Here is a 25,006-nt window from a genome sequence, read left to right as displayed (position 1 = left end):
TTCAGATAGGGGATGTCTATATGAGCTACTGTCTGAGACTAACTCAGTAGTCAAAACATACAGGTATACATAGCCTAAAAGTAGTCTAGGTATGTTTTTGTGGTTACTGAACTGAAAGAAATCCTTACACTTTTCCTACCAGCCCTTTTGTCTCAGAGTTCATTCTAGGTACACCAGACACTATGCCACATCCTGTGACTGGCCACTTTTGTGCAGAGTCAGAAGTAGCATATGTGTGACACAATATGGTTATGCTGTACAATCCTAATTTTGTTACTCAGTTGCTTCAGAGAATAAATGTATCCAGTCCTTTCCTTCTTCCCTTTTAACAGCTCTTTGTTTTCCTCATTGCTTGAAAAATTTCTTTTTCCGATTCCTTGGTTGCTTAGCACATGTCTGACCTTAGGTTGTTGCAACAACTCTTACTCCTTTTACTGTGCAGAGCCAGGGACTGTCCTCCCTGCTCCATTTCCCTCCTCATTTCACATCCATTCTGACTAGTATCACAAGTACCTTCCAAGATAGTTAGCTATTCCTATCCTTTGCAAGCAGCCAAGTGTTTCCCATGATAACTCTTGGGAAATCCCCCAGCTTCTCAGAATGACTTTCTGCAGCATTTAAAGTCTTCTACCTTCACATGGCCTCAGCTCTCCTCCCAAGAAACCTCTTATTGACTTAAAACATGGACCCCTAAGGTAGGTCTAGGTGGTAGAATAGAATCAGTGGGTGGCTTTTCTCAGAAATATAATTCATATATATTAAAATTTTGGTTGTTTCTAGAGAACCCATGCCATAGACAAGATGAATCATGACCACATGACTACAATTCAGGCATGTGGGAGTGTTCACTATTGAGTAAGTGGTTGCTTTCTATGGTCCTTAACTCAGATCAAATGGGTGACACCCACTTGACTCTTTGAAGGATACTCCATTCATACAAACATTCATCATGTTTGAGATCCTGCTATTGATGCTAGCCTCATTGAACAAACAACATTGTTTGGAGTGCACATATTAAAGAAAATGTGTGTTATCCAAGCAATAACTCTGAATATGAATAATCTGAGATATGAGCTTAGATTTTAGCTAATAACTGACTATAGTTCCAGTCTTTCAGAGAAGGGATCCAGGTTCGATGGTTGATAAATAATAGCCAACTCTCAATGTTTCTTGGTTCTTTAAACTTCCTCTAGTGATATATCACATTATCAGAAATTAATATAAATTGGCCCTATTAGTCTTTAAATTGAATTAAGATTTCACTTTCCTAAATATTTGTGAAATATTAACATGAATGATTTGTAAACATATTTTCAGGTCTTTTAAAACTTTATTTTGAGAAAGTTATGTGTTATGGTCCCCATGTTTGTTTTTTTTTTCTAAAAAGCTTGAAAAAAATAAAAGGACTTGAGTGATTTTTAAATTCTCTGTGTGTATAATGTATGTGTACATGCATGCCATAGTGTGTATGTGTGCTTACCTTCTAAGAAGAATTTAGTCAAAAAGTCAGAATTTGGTCCAAGACTCAGTTTCCTCATTACCTAGTAGAAAGGTTACAGGGAAGTGGCTATGTCATACATAATTCAAACTTCAACAGCTATCATTAGTTACAAAAAGAAATGAAGAGTTGCGATCCATTGAGTAGGATTGAGTTGCTTTGTATCACTCATTTAGTAGAATATTTTAAAGTGGCTTTCTTACATCATGGATTACAACACAGTTGTACCTTGGGTAAGTGATTCTTTGTGTGGCAAAAATGTTTTCCATTTCTCTGCTTCTAAGTTTAGTCTTTTCTTAATAGTACCCATTTCAAGTCCTTTCTGAAAGGAGGTGATAGATCTGAATGAATAATGAAGACAATACATCATTCCTATTGGTTTCTTTGGGTGGAACCCATGGCTTTTCTCTCCACTTGTGGCTTATCTTGAAGTATCACATCTTGTGCTAGTGAGACCCAAACCCAAATACATCACTAGTGAGGCCCATAGCAGGGGAAGGAGGACGCAGGATGGTGTATACAGCTTGTTGTTAAATGGCAACACTGGTACATCTTTTCAGTCCTGTGTCTTAGCTCCTTTTGTTTGAATAGACACTTTCCTTTCAATGGCACCAATAAGAGATGGAGCTAACACAATGGCACTTATACCTCTAGATACGACGGACAGAGCTCCTGGTACCAGCAACCTGGGGAGAAGTATCATGGCCTGAATTCAAATTTAATTGCTCATCCAAACTTGGATATGTGTGTGTTTTCAGACCACTGGAGGAAAACAAATGCTGAGAACCGATGAACACAACAGATCAATACACGACCACGTCCTCTCCAGGGATTTCACTCTAGTTCAGCAGCAAAGGAGTTTGGTGACTTAGAGAGTTAGTAGAAACTGATCTTGTTCTGGTGGTTTCCTCACCCAGGTACCCAGACCAGTTTTCTGAAAAGCCTTAAAGAGCTGCTGTTTAACAGACTGGTAGGTGTGAGCCCCAAGTTTGGCCTCACTGTACATGGCTGGCATGTCTCCAGGACCTGGGATCCGTGTGCTCAGCTGTGGAGAGAAGGAGAAAGAGCACTTAACCCTGAGCATAAACAGGGGCCTTAGGCTGGGAAGACAGCTCAGTTGGTAATTTGCTTGCTTTGCAACCATGAAGATCTGAGTTTGATCCCTAGAATTGTGTTAATAAAAAAGCCAATCATGGTGTTGTGTGCTTATCATCCTAGTGTTGGGAAGGTGGACTTAATCATGTCCCTGCTTTTTCTGGCTAGCCTAGCCTAAATAGAGAAGCACTGGGCCAGTGAGGTCCCTAGTCTCAGAAAAGGTAGATGTGTGCCTGAGGAATGACAATCAACATTGTCCTTTAACCTCTGTACACATGTTCACATGCACACACACACGTACCTTTACACACATACATGCATCATACATGCACACGTGCATGCACACACACATGCACACACACATGCACACATATACACGCACACAGAAATAGGGCCCTCTGTTGAGTTTCATAAGTTAAACATCAGCTCTTGGTTCCTGCCCTTTTCTTTACTTCCTTTAAAAGTTAATGGCAGTGAACTGAGTTATATTGGAAAATTCTATAGAAACAGCCCTTAAGAAAACTTCGCTTCCTCAGATGTGCAAATAATTAACAATCATATAACATAATATATAATTTGCCTTAATAGGACTTGGAGGCTGAGGCAGGAAGATTGTATGAGTTCAAGGCTAGCCTGGGCTACATAGCAAGATCTTGTTTTAAAAGCCAAAACAATTATGTAAATGTATTAAAATTGTCAATAAAAGTTAAAAAACAAAACCTACTGCTTTTTATTTTCTTTCTGGAGAATTAAAGGTTCAAAAATAGTGATTGGTTTTGAGGTTGTGTGCACTAATATCATGTCAGGCAGAAGAAAAGAAGAGCTTTGAGTTATACTGATAGTCAGCTAAGACAATAAAAATAGGATATGCTCTCCATCAAGCTTCTGAGTTATAACAGGCAAACTTTGGATCCAACATAAGGCAGGGAGAAAAATATAGTTCTTTGCTCTTCTGGCAGTAGAGAAGGTCAGGATGATATCAGGAAGGCTTGGGGTGGGAGAGCTTCAGATCGTACTGCAGGGTTTATAGATCAACATACACACTCACTGGTCAATGCCACCATGAGCCTGTGGAAAAGAAGACCTGTTTATTCAGCAAGACCAAAATCAGTGCCCTCCCCAGACCTTCAAAACTGTGTGGAGGAAGTGATGTGGGAGAAGGGATTGGAACAGGCATGAGCGAGCCTGAGAATTCCTATGGGAGCTGTGGGGTGCCTGGTCACAGATCCACATCTACCATGGTTTTGTATGGCAAAAGTCACTGCTAAGCTCAGAGTTAACCATGCAATTTACAGTGTTCTTTCATATGGCAAAAATGTTTAAGTTCCCTCTCTCAACCATTCTTATGTAAACAACCCAAATTAAACTCAATGAGTCACAAAACAAGACATTAAAGTAGAACTAGTTGGGAAGAAGAAAGGCTTCATCAGGAGGAGAGGGAGACAAGACAAGGTAATGGGGGTGAATATGACCAAAATGTATTACATGCATGTGTAACATTATCAATAAAATAAACCTTTAAGTGTCCACATGTCTATCTGTTCTACACTACCTACACAAACCTGCTTAATAAGAGGAAAAGGAAACTATGACACAGAATAGAAGAGGGTCTAATTGGGAATAAGGTTTTTGGTGGAGGGAGTATTTGGGAGGTGGAGATGAGGGTTGTGGGAGTGGATTATGATCATGGCATATTATCTAGAGTTATGGAAGGTCTCAATAAAAAGTTTAAAAAACATTTAATTTTATTTGTGTGTGTATGCAAGTACAGGCCAGGGCCTTTTGTCACTGTAAATGAACACCAGATACCGACACTGCTTTTTTCATCTGGCTTATGTGGGTGGCTTGGGAATTGAACCTAGGCTTGCAGCCTTTGCAAGCAAGCCCCTGCAACCACTGAGCAATCTTCCCAGCCCCAGCTCTATTGCTTCTATTTGGAGTCATTACTGAGGTAAAAATAGTACAAAAAAATCAGCAAAACATTTTTCACTTGTTGGCTTGTTTTTCAGTTACTTGTGTATTTTTTGCTTATAGTAAGTTATGCTTGGGAAACACATGCAAATCTATATTTCAGTTTAAAACTCTAAAATGTAGTTATCCTTATTTATGGGGGGGGGGAGCATTGAAATAGTGGAGATGGGTAGGCTTCAGGATTGGGGAAATATTCTAACTCTGACATTTGCTACCTTTGAAATTGTTGGGGGAGGATTAATTAACTTTTTAAAGCAGTAGTGTCCTGGGGAGAATACTGAATTCAAGAAGTTTCCATGGTGCTTTTTCTTTTCTTTTTATAAGTTTGTGTGTGTGTGGTATGCATGCTCATATGTCTGTGTGTGCCTTTGTGTGTGCATATGCATGTGTATGCATGTGAATGTGGAAGCCAGAGGTTGACACTGGGTCTCTTCACCAGTCTCTCTCCACCTTAATTTTTGAGACAGGGTCTCACAAGTAACCTAGAACTCACCCCTTCAGTTGAACTAGCAGACAGCAAGCTAGTTCTCTTGTCTATCTTTCCAGTGATGATATTACAGATGTGTGAAGACATGTCTGGCATTGATTTGAGTGTTCGGGATCCTAACTCAGGTCCTCAGGCAAGTACATTACCCACTGAACCATTTCTGGGCTCTCTGTGTGCTTAGGACACTGGGTAAATCAGTTGGCACAGTGACCGGTGGAATTATGTGGCCACTGATAATCTCTTTTTCCACCTGACTTCCCACAGACACACTTCCAAGCTCTGAAGCTGCTGGTCTAGGTAGCTGCTTGGTAGCAGGGTTTTACCTCTAAGTGGAAAATGCCTGGGGACTTGGAGACAAGGAAACAAAGCTTGGTTTGTGTGTGCACCACCCATCAAAATCCTGCAGACCAGTAACACCTGTTTCCCTGGAGCTTACTCAGGGCTTGAACCTGAGTCCCCCCCACCCAGAGGGCAGGTGCAACATACCCTACCATACAGTCGGGCCCACCGGGAAGAGAACATGTGCTTGCAGAGCCGAGATGCGCCCCCGCAGCTCCTTTTCCCTGTCATGGCGTTAATAATCTCCAGGTCCGCGTTGCTCGCGACCCAGTTCATGCTGAAGTGAGGAGATTTTCCTGGCTGCCGTGGCTCAGCATTACTCACTCCTGTCAAGAGAGAAATAGGATGCAGCCAAGCATTAATATTCCTGGCTTCACACTGGGCTCCCGTGAGAACAGATAATGGGAAATAAAGCCTGCGTCTGAGCTGGGACCAGACATTCATATACAGAGTGTCTGCCTGTTCCTTTTTGAAACTTGGCCAGGTTGAAGTAATCATTTTAATTGAAGGGGTGGAGGTTGACAATCAAGTTCAACCTAATGTCAACTTTATGCTGAGAGGCATCTCTCAGACCTGTTTCCAACCATCTTTAAAAATATTGTGTGTCTGTGTGTGTTGAATATGCATATTCATATGTGTTCATATGCGTGGATGCATGTGGTTGCGTGTGTGTGTGTGTGTGTGTGTGTGTGTGTAGAACAGAGGTCAACATTAGGTGTCTTCCTCAGTTTAGTTCTTGTGTCTCTTTTACATTATATTAATTACTTATGAGAGAGAAAGAAAGAATCACACCAGGGCTTTTTGCTGCTGCAAGTGAACTCCAGATGCATGTACCACTTTGTATATCTGGCTTTATGTGGGTCCTGGGGAATTGAACCCAGGATGGAAGCCTTTGCAAGTAAGCACCTTTAACACCGGAGCCCTCTTATTTTGGGAGGGAGGGTCTCACACTGAGGTTGGAGTTCACTGACTCACTAGCTAGCAGGTAAGTTCCAGGGATCCTCCTGCCCACAGATTTTCAGTGCAGTGAGAGATTATAAGCATATAATGTCCAACCTGGCTTTTGTGTTGGCAAGACGGCCAAACCCGGGTCCTGGTGCTTGCAGCAGTACGCCATTTCTCCAGTCACAAGTTAACCTTTTAGCTTAAAGAATTTTATGGACTATGTTTGAAAAATAAAGACCATTCTAAATTTTTCCCCTTTATAAATGTTTGTTAAATTAATGAACAAACAGAGTCCTATTAAAAAAAAAACAAACCTAGGAAAATGTATTGGGTACTCATTGCATACCTACCCCTTGTTCAAGGCAAAATATAGGGCTGGTAAGCACTCCCAGAAAGACTCATAGGTTTACAGTTCAGCATATGATAAAAAGGAGTGTTACTTTTAAGTTAAGAGAAATATACATATAAGATAATTAATGAAAGAATGCCATTTAGAAACTGCATTGGATGCAATATTTGCAAGACTCCATCCAAACTGAAAATGGGAGGCTCTTTATCAGAAAGTTAATAAGAATTTCAAGGCAGGTTTGTGGCCTAGGCTTATAATGGGATCGCCAGTTCAAGGGCAGCCTGAGTAACTGAAATGCTGCTTCAAAATACAAAGGAAAGAAAAAGAGGTCTGGGAGGATAGCTCAGTGGCAGAGCACTCATCTAGCATGTATGAGGCCCTAGGCTCAATTTCCAGACTGAAAAAAAAAATCTCAAGATGATAACCTCACATTAAATCAAGCACAGACCTTTGTAAAAAAAATTTATTCATTTGAGAGAGAGAAAGAGAGAGAGAACGGGCATACCAGAGCCTCTAGTTTCTGAAAACAAACTCCAGATGCATGTGCCACCTTGTGCATCTGGCTTATGTAGGTACTGGGGAATTGAACCTGGATCCTTAGGCTTCATAGGCCAGTACCTTAACCACTAACCCACCTCTCCAGCCCCATGCACAGGCCTTTTTAAGCTCAAGTCCCTGTTTGATTTGTGTAACTGGGTTATGTGTCCATGAAGCTGATTCAACACATAAAATATCTATAAGTTTCAGGGAAGTGAAGTTCAGAACATGCTTCTCCAAGTCCGATCATATACTCTGATTTTCATTTGGGTTATACAACCCCTACAGCAATTCTTCCCACAGTGGAGCCATGGGAGAAAGCTGAGTGTTCCACTCTGGGACAGCATCTGCTAAGTGATCTGGAGTTCAGTTATGTTTTCTGCTTCTAACCTCAGCCTCAGTCACAAGTCTTGTCTAGCTGTCTTATGATGCCCCTCATTCTGATTGAGACTTCCTGGATATTCTGGGCTGGGGTAAGATGTCTGGTAACTTCATTGGGTACCTGCCCTCTCTTCTGTACTGTTCTGTCATACTATCCCAAGAATTCCAACACAGACAAGACTCTGATGTTTTGTTGATTTCCTATGTGATGTCTTTCTTGGAGATTATGTTTTCAAACTGCTATCATTTCAATGTAAAATGTCCCTCATAGGCTCATGTGCTTGAACACTTGGTCCCCACCTGGTGGCACTGTTTGGGAGGTGGAGTCTTACTAGAGGAACTGGGTCACTGGGTGTAAGCCTTCCTGTTTGCTATCTGCTTCCTGACTGTGGGTGCAATGTGACCAGCTGGCTGCCATACTTTCCCCTCCATGACAGACTATGTTGCCTTGTATTTTAACCTGACATAAATTCTTTCTTCATTAAGCTGCTTCTTGTCAGGCATTTGGTCTAATAATGAATAAAGTAATTAACATACCAACTAACCTGTGACCTTTGTAAAAGGGTTATCTGAACAAAAATACAGTTTGGAGACACAGTGTCCCAAGTGAGTTTAGCCAGATGGTTTGCATAGGCTGCATTTCCTCATGTTCCTTCATACAGCCCAGATCCTTGTAAGTTTTGTAGGCTCTTCAGTAAGGTCCACTCTCTGCTTTGAGTTTCACGATCCAACCATGGAAGTAAGCAAAGAATTCAGTCTCTGGTCTGGCCACTTCAATGATACCCTTCAAAGGTTGGTTTCTAATTTTTGTCAGTTATCCTCTACTTATATCTCTTGCATTTCTCCTCCTCTGTTGCTCCTGCAGCCAATCCTATAGGTGACTGTGTCCAAAGGCAATCCATATGGGCTTTCTCCTTTCTTGTCTCGTTCTATCTTGTGCAAGTCTGCCCAGCCACTCCCTCCAGTCCTGACTGCTTCTTTCTGCTACCTCCTCCTCCCCAGCAATGGACACAGGAAGATGGATACATGAGAAGACATGTCCAAATTATGTGGCCAAGGATAGCTTGAATGCAACTCAATATAGCATCCTAAACGTATGTAAAATGTGTAGGTTTTTCTTTGGCAAGATTTTTTTGTTTGTATCATTTGATTTCATGATTCTTGAGTGTGAAATTTGTAGATGGTGACATCATGTCGTGATGCCAAAAGGTTGGACATGTCTGAGAGCTCCATGTAAGTGAGCAGAGCCTGCACTGTAGCTTTCTGCAAGTGCATTGCATTTAAGCCACTGGGGTAATTCTTTGGTGTCATAGGAATGAATCACTACTGGTGTGAAGCCCAGGTGTTGGGAAGCAGTCCAGGTAGAAAGTCTTGGCTGCAAAAGCACAGTGGGTTTCCAGAACTCTGCTGTAGGCTTCAAGTGAGGAATCTGCTCTTAGGCTTAGTAGAGGAAGGGAGTACACACCAGAGTGCCTTCCTAAAAACAGCCTGCATTTCAGAGGAAGAACTACTCAACTATGAGTGTCATAGCTATAGACTCCAGGAACTCCTGTGTCCTCAGCCCCAACCCCAGTGTTCCTGGATAGAACATACTCTGAGCACATGGCCTTCTGAGTTTGCTGACTGCCACCTACACAGCCTGGTTCCCAGACTGAAAGTCACCCTGTGACCTTCTTCTGGTCATGGATGGGCAGTGTTGGATGTTCAGGCAAATTCCACTCACATTAGCTCTTTTTCCTAGAAGTGATTCTCTCTGGTAGCTGCCCACACCTGAGAGCTGGGCAGGGGGGACAATCTGGCCCATTGGCAGCCATGGACTGTCCTACTGGGCAGGGTCAGTCTTGGCAGGAGGAGGCAGATGCTCAGGTCAGGGATGACTAGATACAAAGAGAAGTTGTTACTGCCCTGGAATTGTGTGCAGCTAGACTTGGCAATATGACAACTTCCTCCTCTTCCAAGTCCTTCTCTCTCCTGCTTTCACCCCATTCCTCTAGTGCCTATGTTTACAGTGATCACTGAGGCACATAGTTGAGTCTTTTCCAAAGTCTTTAAATTCTGGACTTATAGGCAAACCTCAGAGTGCTTGATGTCAATATATGACCTGCCTAGTTTCTTATAGCATACCTGTCCCTCGGCTTTCCTTTTATAACCTCTTTGCTGGGGACAGTATTGTACTTGGCCACTAGCTCTCAGCAGTGCCAAGGGCTCAATTGCAGCCCAGCTGGGCTCCACTCCCATCACCCTTGGTTGCCAGCCTCACCAGGGTGCAGACAATGCTGGGAAGACAGCCATGAGGATTCTTGTGTGTTCTGCTTCACATGTGGGGGACACAGAGGAAGGAACATGAGTGGTGTAGCTGTGTGTGTAACGCATGTCAATGTGGGGCATAGAGGCTGGCATTTGGCATCTTCCTCAATCTCTCTCCACCTCACTTTTTGAGACATGGTCTCTTACGGAACTGAGATCTCACTGATTTTGCTAGGCTAATTAGGCAGTGAAGCCTAAAGATGCTGTTGTCTTTGCCTCTCCAGTGCTAGGATAAAAGTGTGTGTCACCAAGAATAGTTTTATATGGATACTGGGGATTCAAATCAGGCTCTCTTTTAATGAACTGGCCACCTTAAAGGAGCAGTTCCTTAGTTTTGAAAACTTGTACAGAAGCCCAAGAAAGGGCAAAAGGGAGCAAGTAGTCCCTGAAAGACTATAACCTGGTGAAGACCAGAATCTACTACCAGCTTTTCCTTAACAATTATTTCTGGCCTTTATAGGAATAAATCCATTTCCTGTCCAAACAATTCCTCTGTCAAAATAGTCTATGGTAGAAATATGCTAATGAAAGTTTGTATAACCTGTTGTTTAATACAGGTATGTGTTGACATTTCTTGATTTGTAAATATGCTAAACAACCAATAGGTTAATCTTCTTTGATGAACATTTGGGGAGATAGTATGCATTTCAGAGTAGATCTATATGAGAATAGCTGGTCTTTACCAGCCTTTGGCACAGATATTCTGCCAGGTTGACAATTAGAGAGAATGGCTCAATGATGTTGTCTTTCTTATCATTTTAGTGCGCCTAATTATGTAAACAGGCGGTCTCAGAAATAGACCAAGGTCAAATATCACTTCTATGACTTCCTAGCAATATGATCTCTGGTACATTAATTAACCTACCACTGCTCCTCCTCCCACCAATATTTGATTATTACCACTGTCATGACGACCAGTGTCATTATTCCCATTATTATTTAAAAGCGGAGAGAGCAAAACCAGAATCCACCCATGAAAATGATCTTCCTAATAGCTCATGTAGCCATAGAAAAATGCCTTCTTTTAAAAAATTCTTTATTTACCATTTTAAAAAAGGGCATTATATAAGTGAGACATTATAGCATGTCTTTAAATAGTCAGTGCACCTACTATATTTAAAATGTAATCTGCTTTCCCCAAATTAAATTTATATAAGACATTTTCAAAGAGGTAATTTTTATACTAAGTGAGGCAAGTCTATAATATAGAGAAGTATTACATTTAATTTTGTGAAATGAATGGAGTATCATGCTTCTAGGCATGCATGGAATCATAAAGTTGAAAGAATAAAAGGGGCGTCTTCAATTTTATATACTGCCAGATACCCTGTGAGACTCTCTTTCCTAAGCATTAATGAATTTGTCATATTGCCATTTTATCCATTATCATTAACATGAACATCATCATAATTACAGTAATTTTATAGCTACTGTCTTGTCTTAATAGAGTATATTCAATGGAAAATACATGATATGTGCTGCGAACTGTGGAGGCAGTGTGACAAGACCAAGGATGGACTGACAACTGGTCCATTCTATGGTGAAGTTGTCTTAACAAGTTCTTTTGGTGTTTAAACAAAAAAATCCATTACAGTTGTCTCTCCTGTTTTCCTTCACCTGAGTTTTTGCTGGGTGTTTGTTATGGTTGATGGCACATGCCACAAGCCATCAAGATAACAGTACCATCTGTGGTGTCAAGTGTGAGAGCCTGATGATGTAATAACAATATCACCAGGACTGTGACACCTGTGTTTCTTTTCTTCTCAGGGAAGTGAATGCTTCTACTGGCTATTAGTTTCTAGAGTCACCAGGATTGTGACTTTATGCATGAGGACAAATGACTAGGGATTACATTCCACATAGTTTGAAGTGCACTGGTTCTCAGGATCCTTCAAAAGGTCAGAAATATCCACAGCCAGAAAACTGTAATGCACCGTTATTTTCTACCTCTGTTCTTATCAGGCTCTCTTTACCTAGGTACTTGTCAGCTCGTGGTAACAAAAAACTTTCCACTTGCTAAAGGGCAGAAACAGATAACTTTTAAGGTAGTTTATGGTCCGTCCTTTGTCCTACTTATTCTATAGCCACTTTCATAACCCCTTGAAGAAAAGGCCACCATGATCTACTCTTAGATCTGGGCACCAAGTGATCATTTCAGCTGAACTTGAGCTGATTACCTTGTATTTCTCAAGCACTAGGAAGGTGGCACCAAGATCAGAGCAGCCTTTCTAAAAGAGCTCTCTCTCCCCCACTTGTTTATCTCCAGACTGCAGCTTCAGCCTAGCTTGTACCTTGAAACTTCCTTGACAGCTCCTCTCCGATCTCTGTCCTTTAGCTTCCATTCTCTCTGTCCCCCGCCATGCTTCCTTCTCTCATTTCTCAGGACCATGCTCACATGTATCCATCACAATAGGATTGTGCCTGGTACTTACAAGTAATCAATACATATTTGCACATATTTGTAGAGTGATTAAAGGAATGCATGAATTATGTGGACAAATTTGATGTTTGTATAAACCAAATGTATTGACAATGGAAGCATTGTTCTTGTAGTAGTACAATAGAACAAAATATCTTACTCATTATTTTTTGAGACACGTTTCACCAGGTAGCACAGACTGGCCTAAAACTTGTGATACTTCTATCTCAGTCTGAGTACTGGGATTAAAGGTGTGTACCACTCTAACTGTCTTCAACTGTTTTTAAAGTACATGCATGAAAATTTGTCACTTACTCCATGCATCATATATCCATATTTGTTGTCATATTAAACTGATTCAGCAAAGCATTAACAATCAGATAAAATTGTCTGCTACCACCTCAATGAGTTCATTAAAAAATACTGTTCATGATATTAATTTTAGAAATCTTTCTTGAATTAAAGAAGGCTGACACTTCATAGAAGATCCTTGAACTTAGTATGCACTCTCTCAAAAGTAGGACTATATTTATAGATATTTAGAATGTGAAAAGAGATGTAATTGAGCAAAAATTTGTCTATTGCTGGTGAAAATTTTAATGAGTGTTAAACTTCTCTTTTTGTACATATGCATGCAAACATGTGTACATGTGTTTATATGTGTGCAAGTACATATGTATGTGCATGTGTGTGGTGGCCAGAGGATAACCTTGGGTGCTATTCCTCAGGAACCTTCCACCTTTTGTGAGACAGGATCTCCCATTGGCCTGAAATTTGCTGAGTAGGCTAGACTCACTGGTCAGTGAGCCCCAGATATCCTCTTGTCTTTGTCTCCTCAGTGCTCAGATTACAAGTGTGTAACACTGTCTAGCTTTTTACATTGGTTCTTGGGATTAAATTCAGCTCTTCATGCTTGTGAGGCAAGCACTCTACTGACTGAGCTGTCTCCCCAGTCCTCAAACTTCTATGTAACTAATTAAGCTGTCATGAAATATGATTAACTAAAGGGCTTCTCCTGTTTATTTTTACTGTTTCAAGATAAGAGGCACTATGCAGAGTGAGAACTGACATTCTTGATTTTATCACTAATATACTAATGTTCATCATATGAACCTAAATTAAGAGTCATAAACAACTCATAGTTTAGAAATCAGTTCTCTCAAATTCATTGCCAAGACCTTGCTATGTGCTATAAAAATAACCATGGTCTCATATATATATATATATATATATATATATTTTTTTTTTTTTAGAAAGTTCAACATTAAAACCACATCTGTTAAATATACATTCACATGAATAAAGAGAATTTGTTTGCGCTATCCAGATTTTCCCTCTTTGTTGAGATCTATTGTTTTTCTTGAAAAAATGTTTCTAACAGAAGCATATATTTTGAGCTTTATAGAAAAGGTTCTCAAACTCACTTTCCACTTCATGTCACATTTTTCTAAAGAGATAGGTATTCTGAATACAGATTTTTCTTCATCATCACTCTAACCATTTTTTTTTCACCTTATTGATACATGAGAAGAATCACTTCTTTAGGGTAGCCACTTTCAAGCAATGATGTAAATTTTGCTGAAGGGATTCAAGGCTGTAGATGGTGTAAATGTAAGCTTCTGGTCTTGTAGTTGGCCATAGGCTTGATCTATGCAGAATTTTTCAAGTATAACTTTCAAGAACCTTGGTATGCACCCTGAGAACTGTGGCAATAAGAGTATCCTTTCAGCTTGGCTGATTCTTTGTAACCCAGAACTGATTTATCCATATCTAAATTTCAGGGCTTCATTCTACTAATACATGCACTTCATCTTCTAGGGCAAGTCTGCACAATGACCTTGACAGAGGCTCATTTGCTTGTTTGAGTGCACTTTTTATTAGTATCTTTATGACAGAGCTCATTCCCCCCCTTTAAAACTCTTCTTTCTTTCTTTTGTTTTTTCTTTCTTTCCCCTTTCTGTTTTATTTTGTAAGAAATTCAGATGATTTCTTTTCAGAATTTGCGTAATTCTTTTGATGTGCATGTGTAGTTTGTATGGTGTGTATGGTTTGCATGTGAGTATGCCAGTTTGCACACCCCATGTGCATATGTGTGAAGGCCAGATGAGGATGTGCTGTCCTCTTCTATCACTCTTCTACCTTATTCCCTTGAGATGGGGCTTCTCATTGACCCTGGAGCTCACTGTTTTTCCAACGGAGTAGCTAGCTAGTAAACCCTACCAATTCTCCTATTTCTGTCCTTGACTTGGCACTGGGGCTATGGGCATGCACGACTATGCTCAGTATTTTACATAGGTGCTGGGGTTTGAACTCAGGTCCTCAATGCTTATGTAGCAAGCACTCTTACCCAATGAGATATATCTCCAACACATGTATGATTAGTTTTTAAATGTATGTCAAAATCAATGAAGTTGTTGGTGTGGTAGTGCACACCTTTAATCCAAGCACATAGGAAGATCATTGTGAGTTTGAGGCCAGCCTGGGAATACAGACTGAGTTCCAGGTCAGTCTGTGCTAGAGTGAGACCCTACCTTGAAAAAAATAAACAAGCATAAAAGCGATGAAGTAATATACAGGTGAGATACCAAGTTTTAGCCTCATTTTCATTTCTACAATAATGAAAACCAATTCTAAATTGGCATGTTTAGTCATACCAAACTGGCTATCTGTATTGGAGACAGACATAACTTGGGCTAGGGCATTTGGGACAAGGCACCTCAGGTCCTCTGTCTGTTACCTGATGCTACTCAAAGATGTCAGGAGGTTTTAAATTTCTCTAATTGTCAATTTCCTTTGAATTTCTCTAATTTTCTGTTTCCTAGTTACTCATTTCATACTTATGATTAAAATTTATTATTTTGTTTATGTTGGCATGTTGCCAGATGAGAATGCCATTTGTATATAGCACAGTTTGGACACTGAATGCTCAGGGAGAGATGCACTGGTGCTCAGAGGATGGATAAAACCTACTTCTTTTACATTGGTTTGGTAAAGCTTGTGTATTGTCTTTTCTATTGTGTTTGTGAAATTAAACCTTTGAAAAGATTAGATGCATACAGAATGAAGGCAACTTGAGAGTCAGAAGCATAGAGAAGGAGAAAACATGAATATAGCAAAATATATGAAAATCCTCCTAAATTTAACTTAAAAATAAATCTAAGAACTATGATACCTTTTGGGGGCATCTGGTGTGGGAACATTTGCTTCTACTTCCATTGTCTTGTCCAAAGCTATGTCTGATATATAATCACAGTAAGTACTTTTCATCAATTTAAAAGACAGAAGAAAGAAAAAAATAGAGAAAAATGAAAGCAAGCAAGAGGTGAAACTGGTCCCAAATGATATTTTATAAAAATTGCTATAATTATTGACCATTTTATAATAAATATAACCTTGTAGATATTAAGGCAAATCTGTTCTATGCTTGGCAGTAGATGAGCCTGCAGTGCTATCTAAATGATCATAGGAACAGTAGGCAGCTAAGAGCTTTAGAAAAGCTTCAGTGAGTTGGCTTGCCTCTCCCACACCAAGTCCCCATTAGTTAGATGGTTGCCACCTCTCCAGTTAGTCTTGTAATGCATTATTACTTCTTATGTGGTTTAAAAAATTAGACATCTAAGAAATTGTACTATACTTCCATGGGATACAGTGTGATATATTGAAGGACCTTCAATTTAGACTGATCAGATCTGAGTTCAAATCTTTGTTTCTTTTGGATTAATAGAGAATCTTAAGAATGTCTAGCATATATTGAATTTATAATTTTTTTGATATTTAAAAAGTGGAAAAGTGGGATGGAGAGATGGTTTAGTGAAGCCTAAGGATGCTGGTTCGAGGCTTCAGCCTAAGAAATTTAAATCATAAGTATGAAATGAGTAACTAGGAAATAGAATATTAGAAAAATTCAAAGGAAATTGACAATTAGAGAAATTTAAAACCTCCTGACATCTTTGAGTAGCATAAGGTAACAGACAAAGGACCTGAGGTGCCTTGTCCCAAATGCCCTAGCCCAAGTTATGTCTGTCTACACATTAACCATATGTACAAGGGGGCGCATGTGTCTGAAGCTTGTTTGCAGTGGCTGGCGGCCCTGGCGTACCCATTCTCTCTCTCTCTCTAAATATAAATATAAATATAAATATAATATATATATATATATATATCCTCTTTCTCTCTGCCTGTCGCTGTCAAATAAACAAAAAGGTGGAATATTAGGGCTGGAGAGATGGCTTAGCAGTTAAGGTGCTTCCTTGCCTGTAAAGCCAAAGGACCTAGGTTTGATTCCTTAGTATCCATATAAGCCAGATGCACAAGGTAGTGCATACATCTGGAGTTTATTTGCAGTGGCTGGAGGCCCTGGTGTGCCCATTTTTTTTCTCTCTCAATAAACAAATAAAAAAGAAAATATTTTTAAAAAGTAGAATATTAGTATCCTTGTTGTTGGCTGGGGACAGAAGTAGGGATGCAGAGATGGTATATCAAAGAGAAGTGGTTCAAGCACACTAGCATGCCATCCTGCTTTATTAATATTAACTCAGCTCCCAGGACTATTATGAAGAAATTATCCCATCCACAACAGCACAGCTCTATGTCACAGGAATGAAAGGTAAAGTCTTAGTAAATTAACAGCTATCTACCATTTTATCATCATTATCTTCTTAGCTGTGCATTTGCAAGTCTCTGTAATCTAACAATAATCTAATAAAGTCCTGGGTCTTTGAATATAGGATGAAGACATTCCTAACATGGTCTTTCTATGTAGCTCAGATAGGCCTGTAATTACCCTGTAGTCAAAGTTGTCCTCCAACTCACCTCCCAAATGCTCAAATTGCAGGAATGTGTCACCACACCCCACTTCAGATGCTGGTTTTGAGTCCATTGCCTGAATGCTACAAACTCTCCCACTGCGAACAGAAAGTACCTCAGGATCTCACTCTGTGAAGGTTCTGGTATAGAGTGATCCTCCAGTGACATCTGAGGAAGGAGACTCCTCTTCCACCTTCTTTTAGGTTTGTGATCTTTGTACAATCTTGAAATGGTGAGCATTGTAGAATAAATGAGTAAGTGGATTTATTTTTTGTGATAGGAAGCATCTTTTCATAAGTATCTGTTTAGCACAGTTTTGTGCTTTGCATGAATTATTTTGCTTCATTTTCATTACTGTTCCCACGAGGCCTGGTTGTACCCCTAATGTGAACCCCTAATTCTAGAACTATGAGGATACATTTTAGGCCCAACTACTCCCAGTTGCAGCACATGCACAAATAGCAGATTTATCTTACTGTTTCCTCTTTCTGGTGGCTTGGGCTCAGACTAAACCAGCAAAGCCCACTCGCGCCTGTCCCTGCTTGTTACTGGAGCGCCTCTGCACAGGCAGCTCTGCTTTTTCTCAATGCGCTTGCCTGATTTTTCCACAGGCAGTGCCTTGAGAAAGTACTTTTTGCTCTGATCTAGTGACAGGATGTGATTGAAACCCATACTATTCTTCCCTCAGCTTCTCCTAAGTTCCCATGAACCTACAAGTCCAGGGCTATAATGGATAAAAATGACCTTTCCAAAACCTCTTTGATACTTTTTGCTGGCTGCTTTCTATAGCACATGTCTTCCACACGTCTTCACGTCTTCCAGAATTTCCATGACTGTATGACTCATGACTTTTGCAACCAGCTGTGCCAGGCTGGCTGAAACACTGGGGATCTCTAAAGATACCTGGCCTCTCTGGGAAGTAGTGGCTGTGGCCTTGCAAAGGGCTTATCTATGACATATGCTTCTTGCCAAGCCCTTGTGACAGAGGGTGACTCTAGTTGATTTCTGGGGCCTGGCTGCTTCCTTCCTTCTTTCTGAATCATCCCATCCACTCGTTTGTCCATCCTCAGTGCCTGCTGAAGAATGGCACCAGGGGTAGGTGCTGAAGGCCTTGCATGTCATTAGTTCATTAGGGGTGTGTATCTTTGTACTGGTTACCCTAGATACCACAGTGAAAACACAGTGATGTGTGATGTGCTGAGTCTCATATACTCATGCTAAAATGTTACCTTTTATTATACTCAGGGATGCTCTGGAACCTTTTCTGCTTTTTTTTTTTTAAGTCGCTGCATTGTTTCAATTTTGCTCTTTGACAGAAATGAAGATGGACTCAGAGTTGTCATTCTGTCACCATGCAGCAGCTTTGCAGACAGAGCAGAGGCTAGTTCCCACAGATGGGGCTTCCTTACCACTGAGGAGAGGCCAGTTGTGCTTGTATGAGGTAGGCAGCTGGCCGATGTCTTCCATCCTGTGGCTTATGGCCCGGGAGAGGTGGCCTGTGTGGTGCAGGCTTCCCACCACAATGCTGTGAAGGTACACGGGCTCTATGAAGTGACAGAGGAGGGCTCCTTGTAGTCCTAGCACATTCCACCTGTTAGGAAAAGCAATGGTGAAGTCAGCAATATTTTCATTCCTGCTGGAAAAGCAGCCCATAGTCCACCCACCCTGCAGCTTCCTGGTTCTCAATTGTCACTTTTCCCAGGCTGAAGAAAGCTAGCCTGGGAGCTCCCAAGGCACAGCAGAGCCAGCAGGATATCAGCCATCATTCTGGGTGGCCCTAAGGCTTTGAGGTTGAGCTCTAGGAGTACCTTTGCATGTTAGTAAACTTAACTTCCTTTTTCTAGAACTGAATTGTTAAGAGAGGAAGCTGTATGCTCTCTTGAGGACTTAAAATTAGATTGCTTAGAAAGCACTGAATCCTCCAAATGAATTTGAATTTTTTATTTATTTATTTATTTATTTTCAAGGAGGGAGAGAGAGAGAGAGAGAGAGAGAGAGAGAGAGAGAGAGAGAGAGAGAGAGAGAGACTGAGACAGTGGTCTCCATCCACTGCAAACAAACTCCAGATGCATGTACCACTTTGTATATCTGGCTTTACGTGGGTACTGGGGAATCAAACACAGGTTATTAGACTTTGCAGGCAAGCACCTTAACCATTAAGTAATTTTTCCAACCCCTCCCTTAATTTTTTTTTCAAGTAAGGTCTTTCTCTAGCTCAGGTTGACCTGGAATTTAGTCTCAGGCTGGCCAGGAACTCATAGTTATCCTATCTCTGACTACCAAGTGCTGGAATTAAAGACATGCACCAGCCAGTTGTGGTGGCTCATGCCTTTAATCCCAGTACTTGGGAGGCAGAGATAGGAGGGTCATCATGAGTTTGAGGCCACCCAGAGACTACATAGTGAATTCCAGATCAGCCTGGGCTAGAGTGAAACCCTACTGCAAAAAAAAAAAAAAAAAAAAAAAGAGGGGCTGGAGAGATGGCTTAGCAAAACCGAAGGACCTAGGTTTCCTTCCCCAGTACTCACCTAAAGCCAGATACATCTGGATTTTATTTGTGGTGGCTAGAGGCTCTGATGTGCTCATTCTCTCAAATAAATAATTACTTTCTTTTTTTTTTTTTTAAAAAAGAACAAAGAGCTGGAGAGATGACATAGCAGTTAAAGAACTTGTCTGAGACATCTAAGGATCATATTTGGTCTCTCTCCAGATCCCATGTAAGCCAGATGCACAAAGGTGACACAAGCACAAGTTCACATGCACACTAGGTAGCACGAGCATCTGGAGTTCAATTGCAGTGGCTGCGGCACTCTGAATTTTTCTTTATATTAGCTGGGAAATAATACAAAATTAAATTTGTCTATTTCAGTTTAGGGAAAAGTACTGTCTTCTATTCCTTTTGTCCTTAGCAGTCAGAATGACCTATTATGCTAAAATTAAGTGACATTAATAAATGACTTTGTTTTCATCTGGGGATTTTTTTTTATTATTATTTTAAAAGCCCAGATCAGAGTGAATGACAGGGCCATTTTCATAGAAATAAATATAGCTCTGTCCAAATGTTTTTGTTTCTTCAACAAAAGTGCAAGGAGAATTGTAAGATTTTTTTGTCCCCTAAATTTAAGATAAGAGGTTTTGCATATCTGCTACTGATTTTGTGGTTTCCACTCTAAATAATGTGTTTAGAATTCAACCTCCATTGGTGGCAAGCATTATGCAGCTAATTTCTTACATCATTGTTCTTTCATTAATTAACATTTCTCCACAGTTCGAGCAATTATTGTGGGACCTCCATGCTGTACATCTCTTTTCATGATTAATAAGGAGTCATTATATTTCCCTTCCTGAAGCAGTCAATTAACACAGAATTCTTTCCATTAATTACCGCATGTCTCTCTACCTGGAGAGCAATCTGCTCTGAGAACCAGTGACACCAATTGCTTTAAAAAGTTCTCTTTAAATTTTATTCAGAAAACACAAGCAATTTAGCTAGCAATATTAATTTGCCTCAGAAGCATGGCGGTGAATGAGAAACATCTTTTAATCTCATGCAAGAAAAGGCAGCCATCTGGCTGGTGAGAATTTCAGGGAGCAACTCTCTCAGTCTCCCTCTGTAAATGCAGGTCATTAAAGTAATGTGTTCATCTACATAAAACTAAAATGGAATATAAAAGGTAATATTTATATACAAACAATTTAGTCCTACAATTTAAACAGTCATTGGTTTTATGAGACATTTACTTTAAGTCTATCAGATTTGCATAACTTCAGTTAAAAAATATTGTGGGCATTTCTATAAGTCATATCGTTTGCTCCTCTCAGAAAGCTAGGAAAAGGCAGTCTGCAGATACACATAATCTTATAATAGGGTAAATAGCTGAGGCTTCTGAGGGAAAGGGTATATCTAAAAGAAGTACATGTCTTTATTTATTGATGCTTTGGGACTCCTTCATTTGGCACTAACGTTTCAGCATTGATTGGTATTTTCATTACTACAGTCCAACACACCAACTGTGTATCTTTTTAGCATCCCCAGTTTTCACTGATAGTTACAGAATGTCTAGTAGAGCTAGGAGAGGTGTTTTGTGCAATTTGGGTTTTTCTTTGAAAGAACAATGTTGGTGAATTTTAGTAGTGCTTGAAGGATTTGGTTCATTCTCTTAAAAAAAAAATTATTTATTTGAGAGTGACAAACAGAGAAAGAGGCAGATAGAGAGAGACAGAGAATGGGCGTGCCAGGGCTTCCAGCCACTGCAAATGAACTCCAGACGCGTGCACCCCCTTGTGTGTCTGGCTAACGTAGGTCCTGGGGAATTGAGCCTCCAACTGGGGTCCTTAGGCTTCACAGGCAAGCGCTTAACCGCCAAGCCATCTCTCCAGCCCTTGGTTTATTCTCTTAAATCAGAAACATGAGGACTTAGTATGAGAAGGATGTCAGGAATAATAGCATCCCAGCAATCTGAGGTAGAATCCTGAGGATTCTGTGGCAGAAGGAATTTAAGTTGCTGGCTATGTAACAGGACTCAGTTTCAAACACACAACCCAAAACAACTGTCCAAATAAATATAACTCATTAATTAAAAAAAACTAAGGACTAATTTAACAGGATTGCTGCCAGCTAGTATTTTAGACATCTCTGTTTTAGATTTTAACATGATGGGAAAGTATGCCAAAAAAAAGGTTATAACTTGTAGCAAAGGTTTCTGGGAAATTATGCCAAAAGGTTATTATTTGCACCAATGTACTTTTGGGTTACAAACAACACAAGTGGGGCCTATTAATCATTCTCTTTCTCTCTATCTGCCTCTTTCTTTCTCTCTCTCAAATAAATAACTTAAAATTAAAAATATTAAAATTTTTCTTATCAATTAAAAGCCAGGAAATGCACATTTTCCCATCTATAACAAAGAACTTTCTTCAAACAAGTCAAGCCTTAAACAATAACATGAATATTTACAGAAGAGATGTCGTAGTTCTTTGCAACCATCAAAGTATTGGATTTGAACAAAACTTCTGGAGCATTTTTGACTGGTTCAGATTCTGCAGGATTGTTTAAAGACAAATAACTTCTACATCTGATTTCCTCCTAATAACCTTTACAATAAAGAGAAAAACCAAACTTCTCTTTGCCTGACTATAGGAGTTTAAACTTAGTCAGCTAACATGATCCATAAAACTAAATGTCTTTCTGAATATGAACTGGAGAATTCTCGGCATTCAGGATTGAATGGAAAAATACCTCTCCTTTTGTTCAAATAGCTGAGATGACTGCAATGTTGACAGAGACAGAAATCCCATGTCTAGTTTTCAATATAGATAATCCCTAAATAAATATATTTTTGTCTGTTTGTCAATCATTGAAATACCACAGATAAGTGGGGGAAAAGATCTTAGAAAAGGTTGCCTTTCTTTAGCCAAGGGATGTAATTTCCTTGCTGAATTTGAACCATGGCCTCAAAATTACAATGAGAAAATTATAAGATTCCTTTGAGGATAGGCTCTATATCATACTGTCCCCATAGGTATGCACTTTAGAAGTAAGAAGGAACAGCCATTAGTGGCATATGCTTTGGACAATTTTTCTCCCTTCCTATTGTTTATACCACTTTAATGTAGTCTTGCAAAATGGTACAACTTTGGGGATGTGTGCTTGCTTTGCCAGTATAAGTACCTGAGTTTGGATGTCCAGAGCCTATGAGAAAGTCATGTGCTATGGGCATTGTTACTGTTATAAGGGAAGTGGAGACAGGAGAATCTCCAGAAGCTCCTGGGCCAGCTAGCTTGGAGAATGAAACAGTGAATAAGGAAAGAGCCTGGAGAATGAAACAGTGAATAAGGAAAGAGCCTGGAGAACCAAACAGTGAATAAGGAAAGAGCCTGGAGAACGAAGCAGTGAATAAGGAAAGAGCCTGGAGAATGAAACAGTGAATAAGGAAAGAGCCTGGAGAACCAAACAGTGAATAAGGAAAGAGCCTGGAGAACGAAGCAGTGAATAAGGAAAGAGCCTGGAGAATGAACCAGTGAATAAGGAAAGACAGCCTATATCCAACATGGTAGCACACTCTCAGGTCCCACTCCAGACCTGCTGAATCAGAGACCCTGGGGTGGGGTCCAGCACTTGTGATGTGACAAGTCCTCTAGATGGTTCAAGTACTGTGGGACTCTGGAAATTTCCAGACTCCATATTGGAATAGAGTCAGTGTGGTACTGTCTGCTTCTCAGGACATTTGAGGATTATAGGAGATCATTTAATTTTCTATCCATCTAGAGATTGGTATTCATGTTCCTCTATACACCTTTTCCAAAGTCATATCTCCCTCCCCACACTTTTACAAAGATAATAATTCCAAGGCATGATCACTTTTTATCCCATTTATAGTTAACTAATTAACTTTCATTGGCTTTCCTAAGTAAAAGAGAAGAGTTATAATACTTGAAATCAATATTATCACTTCTAGGAATTGATCTCATTGTTATATTCTCAATAAAAGGTCATGATATATGTATGAGGATGGACATTAAAGAATTATTTGTAAAGGAAAAAATAAGACAAAACAAAATTAAAAACCTGGAAATAACCTAGTTGCCTCTTACTAGGAAATTGATTAAATAAATAATGATATAAACATGGAAAGAAAATAGATATGACAGTCATACTATTTGCCCAATTACCTGTGGAATATGCCATCATGTTCCTGGCTAGGGCTCTCTGACCTCCTCCATGCACCTTCTTCTATTAGAATCTCATGTCCAACCAGTTGCTTGCCCAGTGCCTCTTGTTAGTTGTCAGTGGACTGATGTCTGTCTTAGAATGCATTTTGTTCATTCTCTTTCTTTGTGTATTTATGGTATCTCTTGTTTATTGGTCTAGATGGCCAGTTCTGTTTTGCAGAACCAGGCTTCCCAGCCCCCTGTTCTCTCCACATCTCTGGGCAACGTCCTGGGGAGGAGCAGCAAGCCATCTCAGGTTGGTTTGATCTGGTCATTCTGTCTACTTTATGGAGTTGTTGCAGCAGTAACAGGGCAGGAGATACCAAGCTATCCTTGAATTGTTACTGTTTTTGATTTTTAAAAGTGTCATGCATTTGATCACTCACTATTTTCATCATGGGAGATTGTACAAAATTCACTTAAAAGCTGTCATAAAAATCATAATGTAAAAATCATGTGAAAAAAGAGGTAAGAACATTTTTTTTAAGAATTTTTTAAAATTATTTATTTATTTATTTGAGAGCAACAGACACAGAGAGAAAGACAGACAGCGGGAGAGAGAGAAAACGGGCACGCCAGGGCTTCCAGCCTCTGCAAATGAACGCCAGACGCATGCACCCCCTTGTGCATCTGGCTAACGTGGGACCTGGGGAACCGAGCCTCGAACCGGGGTCCTTAGGCTTCACAGGCAAGTGCTTAACCGCTAAGCCATCTCTCCAGCCCAAGAACATTTTTTAAACTGGGCTATGATGGTATGCACCAGTAGCACAGAAATTTGAGAGGTTGAGGTAGGAGGATCACGAGTTTGAGGCAACCCTAGGCTAGGCAGCAAGTTCCAGGCCAGCCTGGGCTACATAGTGAGAACCAATCTCAAAAATAAAAAAAATGAGATGAGAAAGTACTAACACTTTCACTTGACTTCCATAGAGTTGATCATACCTTAAATATAAGGTACCAATGAATAAACCCCATGTAGTCTAGGGCCGGGTGGGGGAGGGAAGCCAGGAGTACTTTGAGGGGACATGGAGCAGCAGGTCTTTGATGGGAAGAAGAGCTTGCTTTACACAATCAGAATGTGAGTTAAGAGTCAGACATTGCCTCACTCTCCAGAAAGCAGCTATCATTTTTTACAGTTTATTTTTTAATGGAGAAAATTTTAAT

General features: G+C 40.1%; 1 protein-coding gene across 3 annotated transcripts in view; it reads right to left on the bottom strand.

Annotated features, from left to right (window-relative positions):
* Positions 1-1,369: 1,369 nt before the first annotated feature.
* Adarb2 (adenosine deaminase RNA specific B2 (inactive)) overlaps positions 1,370-25,006 on the bottom strand; it is a 646,431-nt gene continuing 622,794 nt past the window's right edge. For 2 of the 3 annotated variants that reach the window (XM_004662206.2, XM_045151500.1), the window contains 3 exons: positions 18,544-18,725; positions 5,538-5,716; positions 1,370-2,543 (listed from right to left, as the gene is read on the bottom strand). In XM_004662206.2, the coding sequence (XP_004662263.1) occupies positions 2,367-2,543; positions 5,538-5,716; positions 18,544-18,725 (538 nt within the window). In that variant the 3' untranslated portion in view covers positions 1,370-2,366. The remainder of the gene's footprint in view (positions 2,544-5,537; positions 5,717-18,543; positions 18,726-25,006) is intronic. The other variant, XM_045151501.1, reaches the window with a different exon arrangement.

The sequence above is a fragment of the Jaculus jaculus genome, chromosome 6, assembly GCF_020740685.1.
Source record: "Jaculus jaculus isolate mJacJac1 chromosome 6, mJacJac1.mat.Y.cur, whole genome shotgun sequence".
NCBI classification, from domain to species: Eukaryota; Metazoa; Chordata; class Mammalia; order Rodentia; family Dipodidae; genus Jaculus; species Jaculus jaculus.
Note: the sequence above shows the minus strand (reverse complement) of the source record. Positions and strands in the feature narration are given on the sequence as shown.